General features: G+C 37.8%; 1 protein-coding gene and 1 pseudogene across 1 annotated transcript; one reads left to right on the top strand and one right to left on the bottom strand.

The window, feature by feature from the left end:
* Positions 1–561: 561 nt before the first annotated feature.
* LOC121750102 lies at positions 562–2,204 on the top strand (annotated as a pseudogene).
* A 1,452-nt stretch (positions 2,205–3,656) lies between these two features.
* Positions 3,657–6,253, bottom strand: LOC121753143 (nascent polypeptide-associated complex subunit alpha-like protein). Its single transcript, XM_042148336.1, has 4 exons — positions 6,098–6,253; positions 4,879–4,948; positions 4,281–4,408; positions 3,657–4,199 (listed from the first exon to the last, which is right to left on the bottom strand). Exons 1-4 carry the CDS (start codon positions 6,155–6,157, stop codon positions 3,867–3,869), a joined length of 591 nt encoding a protein of 196 aa, XP_042004270.1. The 5' UTR covers positions 6,158–6,253; the 3' UTR covers positions 3,657–3,866.
* Positions 6,254–6,523: the final 270 nt, after the last annotated feature.

Genomic DNA, 6,523 nt, shown 5'->3' with positions numbered 1-6,523 from the left:
TATCCACTTTACATGGAATTATGGAGAACTAAAATTTTAATTTCTGGTCGAGTCATATTTGTTCCTACTTAATTTAGGTATAGATGACTGTTAAGGAAATATATGATTTCTTTGACTCTATTTGAGAGTTGTGTCTATTTGAGTTGGAAATAACATATCATAATCTAACTCGGCCTTTAATGCTCTATCAATTAATTTTTTTGGCAATGTCGATTGTTGTAGTAAACCTTGTGGATCGTGCATTACAGGGGTCTCTGTAAAATTAATGAGTTATTTTTTCATATTCAACCAATATGGAATCAAAGACTCATTAATATTGTTGTCTTTTATATTCCCATATTCAGATCACAATGGATCCAGTCCAGTATTGGCTTCTGTTAATGTGGTTGTACTGTACAGTACTCTCTCTTTGCTGGCTGTCACACACACTTTGAGGTGTAGATTCCAATTTCCATAGGCCAGCATAATTAGGGAGTTAACTTTACATGTATATACTTGCTCCCTCTCTAAGTTTCCTGTTCTTGTCGTTTCCATCTCCTGAATTAATAAAGGTATTATCTTTCTAGCTTATCTACTCTCATTTTCTATCTTTGCTTTTTCTACTTTGTTTTCGAACCTTCTGCTGGTGGAGGAGGTATGGTTGAATTCGGTGCTGCTGTGATGGATTATTGTTGACTTCTGCTGCGAGAAATGGTATTTGCATCATAAATTTGGGGGTTTTTTCTGTTGAAAAAATTGATTACTGCCTTGCTTTCATCAATTTGGGGGCTGATTGTTGTAATGTAGTAAGTCTCAGAGCTGCATAATTTCTCTTTCTTGTTGAAATTGATTTATTGTTAAATATTGGTACTTATTTTTTCAGCATTCTTAGGTTTCATAAATGTGATCCTTTAAAGCTAATCAATTTCGTGGCTTCGAGCTCTATCTAGAAGGAAGATTGCTTCACAAATACAATCTTTCAAAGCTAGGTTGCTTGATCAATTTTGTTATCTACTAGAAGTGATCTGATCTTTGAGCTTGATCTATTTTGTTGTTTCTGCCAAGTGGATTTTTAGGCCTTTGTTATTGCATTTTCTTGGTAAAAAATTGGATAATTATGCACATAAATGATAGTAGTACTTGGTTTTGTGTTAATTCTCTTCTTCACAACTTGTATTGTTTGCTTCCATTTCAATAGATCTCTACTTTGATTCATACAGAATTGCAAGTATGAAGCAATCTGAATTCTTAGAGTGGTTGTGGATTTAGCAAGAAAGGAGGGAGAGAGAGAGAGATAGGATGCCGAGTGAAAGGGGCACTCATTGGTGTTATAGCTGTAGGGAAAGCGTCACTCTCCAAAGGAGAAATGCGGAATGCCCCAACTGCCGTGGAAGTTTCACGAGGATACAACAGGCGTAACATACGAGGAATACATCCAAGAGCCGAGGTTCATGGAGGCAGCCACAAGCTTCCTTAGGTGGCACAGGGCTGTCGCGAGCAACATATCCGAGAGAGCCTCTCAGAATGGCAACTCTTGGAACTCATTCCTCGTTTTCAGTGGAGACATGCCGCCCACAATGCCCGGCCTAGTGGAGTTCCTAAACGAGACTCTGGGGTTCAGACGACAGAATGGGGGCGACTACTTCATTGGACCTGGCGTGGAGGAGTTCTTCGAGCAAGTCACCAGTGATAGCAGCCGTCAACCGCCTTCAAGACCACCCTCCATCCATGCCCTGCCAACTGTCAAGATCTCGAGGAGGCACGTTCGTGCAGATTCCACCTGTGCTGTGTGCAAAGACAGATTCGAGTTGGGGTCGCAAGCGAGGAAGCTTCCTTGCAAGCATCTGTATCACTCCTGACTGCATCGCCCCGTGGCTGCAGCAGCGCAGCTCCTGCCCCATCTGCCGCCAGCAGATAACTGATGGTGGAAGTGATCAAGCAACGAGGAGGCGTTGGTCTTTGTCGTGGCCGTTTGGCTCGTCTCGTTCCGGTAGTACCCGTTAGGGAAGAGGTGGAGAACCTAGCCACCACCATGTTCAGTTGCCTATTCAGTATTAAGGTCTTTCAATTACCACTGAGACTTTCTATTTTGTAAGTAATTTGTGTGATCATAGTGATTGATCTATTTGAAGGAATAAGATCACTCGCAACGCAAGGATTAATGGTACATTTGGCTGAAGAATTTGTACCTTGTTTTCCAATGAAGAAAAATCCACTTTTAACCATTTTTTGTCATAGTTAGCAATGTTCCTCTTGCTTATCTTTTTATGCTTTTTGGATATGTTAATTTTGGAGTTTACCATATAAGCAATGACATAAATTACTGATTTAATTAATAAGTGATTAAACATTGTTGTTAAATTTTTTGAAAAGGTAGTATACGTGTAAACCAAAGGAGCTATAGTTTTGGTTTAATTAGATTATGGAGTAGTTGGGATTTAGAAACAATTTTGCCGTGTTTTTAGTTAAAGAGCTATTAAAATGATAATGCATGGAATTATTCTTATTGAGTTCCTCTTCAAGGTATCAACTTTCTACCTCTGGATTTATTTTTTTGTATTAATATATTCCTATTTGGATGGGCAGAGAAGGTGAGGAAATTTGTGTTTTTTTTTCTGTTGACAAAATGGATAATTGGTTGATCAATTTTGTTTATATATCTCGTTTGGATTTCTAGTAGTAGTATAAGATTATGATTATGCTCTTGACATTGTTATGGTCATATGAATTGCAGAATATTATCCTAGAATGTCAAAGCCATTTATAATGGAATTAATAAGGATGATAAAATTGATCAATCATGAAGATGAAGGCGTTGTTTATTTCCAAAGTTTATCGTCATTACTACTACTTGTAAAAATCGGGAAGGGGCTTGAAATATACCAAATTCCTCTCCATCTTTTAGTAATGGATTAACCTATAGTAATAGTACTGTTTTTGAGTCAGGCTAAGTGACGTGATGGGTTCGTTCGATCAGGGTGTATTCCAACAATGGTGCAACGACCAGCAATTCGTGGACTTCTGTGGATTTCGTTGTCAGCGGAACTGGCACCCTCATCGTGTCCAGCAATAGACGCGTAGTACAAAGCAGTGGCGGACACAGAAATGAACGTAAGTAGGAGCTAAAAAATGAATTAATTAGGGGCTAAAGCCCCTCCTTCTATACATGCAGTTCCGCCAGTGGTACAGAGGGGTGTTGGCGTGGAAGAAATCGCCATTCGAAAACCAGCTCTAAGATCTGCTATCAATGCCTTACCAAAGGTCAAGGTTTCAAAGGAGCACATTCATGCAGATTCCACGTGCGCCGTTTGCAAAGATAAATTCGAGTTGGGGTCTCAGGCGAGGAAGCTTCCGTGCAAGCATATCAACGCCACAGTTCATGCCCTATTTGCTGCCTGCCCGTCACTAGGGATAGTGGTAAGCTTGCTACTACACCCAGGCGTTGCTCCTGTTTTTGCTCCTTTGGCTTCTAGCAGTAGCGTCTTGGCTGCCCAGTTTCCCTCTTTCTTGCTATCTTTCCTGCTATTTTTTTTTATCATCATTGCTATTCAACCAATAACTCTAATAACACATTTTATTATACTTTTCTAAGATTAATATCTACAACATACTAGCTTCTAAATATCTCTTACAATCCTCCATAATTATAGAAAGTACACTAATTTAACACAAATGAATGGAAAAAAAAGCTTAGAACTTGATATTTCTTTCGGGGTAGAGGATGAAAGTAGAGTAGACGCAAAAGCTGATGAATACAAAGCATATGCAAAACTGAGAGCAGTCATCGCAATTCCAGTATAGTACACACAGGAAACTGAATAATGAACCAGAGTTCTAAGAAAACGGTGGCACTCAACAAGTAAACATATTTAAGCATGATGTGATGCCTAGTTTGTAAGCTCCATAATGGCAGAGACTATGTCTCCGTTGGCTTCCTTGAGAGCTTTGACAGCCCTAGCCCTCGAAACCCCTGCTTGTGTCATCACCAGCTCAATGTCCTTGGGTTCGACACCAGTTTCGTCTACATCTTCATCATCTTGAATTACAACTGCTGGCTCTGCCTTTGGTGCAGCTTGGCTGATGTTGGGAACCTTGAACTGCTCTGCTGCTTGAGTCTGCAGTTGTGAGCTTAGATCCTCAATCTTTGCCTCACCAAAGATAACATAAGTATCTGAGTTCGGGCTCTTAAAGACATCTGGCTTTGAGATGACAAATAGGATCTGAAACATGTAACAAAATTAACATGTCAGTGTAACAACATCTGAGTTGTTGATTAAGAGAAATAAGGGAATAAAACTAACATTCTTGCTCTTCTTCACAGTTACTCGGCTGACCCCTGGGATTGGCTTCATTCCTAGCTTTAGCATTGCCTTGCGACTTTTCTTCTCACTACGACTTTGCTTTGACCTACCGCTGCCATCTTCTTGTCCTGGCAAAAGAACAAGCACAAATTGATTTGGGTTGAATTCCTGATGCTATAAGAAACTTCATTGGTTGTCATACTTTAACAAACCCATTTCAACTACAATAAAATTGAAACTGAAACTAAAATTAATAGGTCAATCATCTACATTATCAGATAGAAACTCTAATGAGTTTTGTTATCCTACATTTTTCAGGAAAAGAAGTAGAGTATAAAATTTAAAGGCAAAACAACACATAAAGGTATCACATTTTACATAGGAAAAAAGGACCAATTAGCTATTTTTCTACCTAGATCTATCCTAGGAACATAACCAACATGATTTCCCCAAATCATTTAGAAAATCAAGAATTAGAAAGTAGAGATATCCTAAATCTTCAATTACTGTCTAGCTATCAAAGAGGTGGCAAGCTTCTGTGGAAACTGAAAAGTGAGGAAATAGAGTATCCTTTTAAACTCCAGGTGCAAAAACATACCTTCAACATCATCATCATCGTCTTCGTCGTCGTCATCATCCTCTTCATCCTCAATTATAGGCTCATCATTCTGCAGGCAATATCTAACAATGAGCAACCAAGTAACATAACTTGTATTTTCCTTTTTTCATACAGGGTGGCCATCATTTACATGCATACAATCAAATCAATTGTCTGTCCGTGCATAACTCCAGGACAGAGGTAGTGATGGTCATCATATACTAGATAAAAATCAAATCAATGGACTTAATGCCAATATACTTGGAAACCTTTGTAAACATATGTGTTAAATGGAAACCCACAAGCAACGATAAATGGCCCAGTTTATATCCACACATGTCCCCGATATGAAGTCCACACAAAGTCTTCCAAAATTCACAGGTTTCAATTAAATTGTCAAAATCAATTACATTTACAGTAGTTGCTATTCGAAAATCAGATATTCCACACATTTAAGAAACAAGATAAAAAAATTCAAACTAAATACAAATTGTAATGGGTGCTTAGCACCATTTCATTGGACTTCTGATACACACAGAATCTTAATGCCTAAAAATTCCAAACAAATGCAATAATGTTTGTTTTTCCATACTTTCATTTTGCTATTCTGTTTTCTCAATCAAAACAAATTGGAAGCCAGATTCTATATTCTTTATTCTAATTAACTTCCAAGTCAAATAAGCCATGAACTCCGATCAGATGGGGAGCTAAGAAAATGCGTTAGACACACTTGACAATACAAATTCGTTCAAATATGGATTTTAGATGACAGGATACGTAAAGTTCTATACTTTTCTCTTCCATACACTTTTACTGGCTAATTTATACAGGAACTCGTTTATATAAAAATGAATACCTGTATATACTTTTAATGTTTTCCCAAGCATAATCATATTGAAACAACAATAAAACATGCCTTCCACACCACTTACAAAATACTCTACAACTTATTTCATACATTTCTCAAACAAAAAAATTGTCTCTACATTCAACTTGTATCAATTTGAAACATCAAAATCATAAAAAACCCTGGATCGAAGAATTACTGGAATCCAAATAACACATAAGTTTATGGCTATGTCACCCTCTTATTTAATTAGCTCAAACCAGCCACTCCAAGATCAATAAAATACCAAATCGTAAAACTAAACGGAAAATGATGGAGAATACGAACTCAATCATACAAAAACCCACACAAACTCAAAGAGAGAGAGGTTACATCAATTTTCTGATGTTGAAGATGGTGGGCCAATAACTCCTCCTGGGATTGTTGAGTCATGCTTGATTCTCTGCAGGTAAACGAGAGAGAGAGAGAGAGAGAGAGAGAGAGAGTGAGTGTGCTTATAGTAAACCCTAGTTTTATGTGCGACAGCTTATAGTAAAAGCGGTGTCCGTTCCATTAGAAAACGCTAACGACTTCTTTGTTATCTTTTCACTCATTTTGGAGGGTTTTTTAATCTTTTTCTTTTCTCAATACCGCCAAATATTTGAATATTTTGCTCCAAATAAGCCAATCCTATTTATGTTTTTTAAAGAGAGAAGCTTCTAGTTTCGTTCCAACATTTTGATAATAGGAGTAAAAAAAGGATGGGCCTGACATTGGCAAAACTAGAAGAACACACGACACAAACAACGAAATGATAAT

Source organism: Salvia splendens, chromosome 10 (assembly GCF_004379255.2).
Source record: "Salvia splendens isolate huo1 chromosome 10, SspV2, whole genome shotgun sequence".
NCBI lineage: Eukaryota > Viridiplantae > Streptophyta > Magnoliopsida > Lamiales > Lamiaceae > Salvia > Salvia splendens.
This window is presented reverse-complemented; position numbering and strand designations above follow the sequence as displayed.

Excerpts from the sequence above, each read along its gene's own strand:
- LOC121753143 (XM_042148336.1), bottom strand. The coding sequence starts at position 6,157 with ATGACTCAACAATCCCAGGAGGAGTTATTGGCCCACCATCTTCAACAT. Across the intron at positions 4,949-6,097 it reads TTCAACATCAGAAAATTGAT|AATGATGAGCCTATAATTGA; the intron begins GTAACCTCTCTC and ends TATTGCCTGCAG. Across the intron at positions 4,409-4,878 it reads CGATGATGATGATGTTGAAG|GACAAGAAGATGGCAGCGGT; the intron begins GTATGTTTTTGC and ends TTCTTTTGCCAG.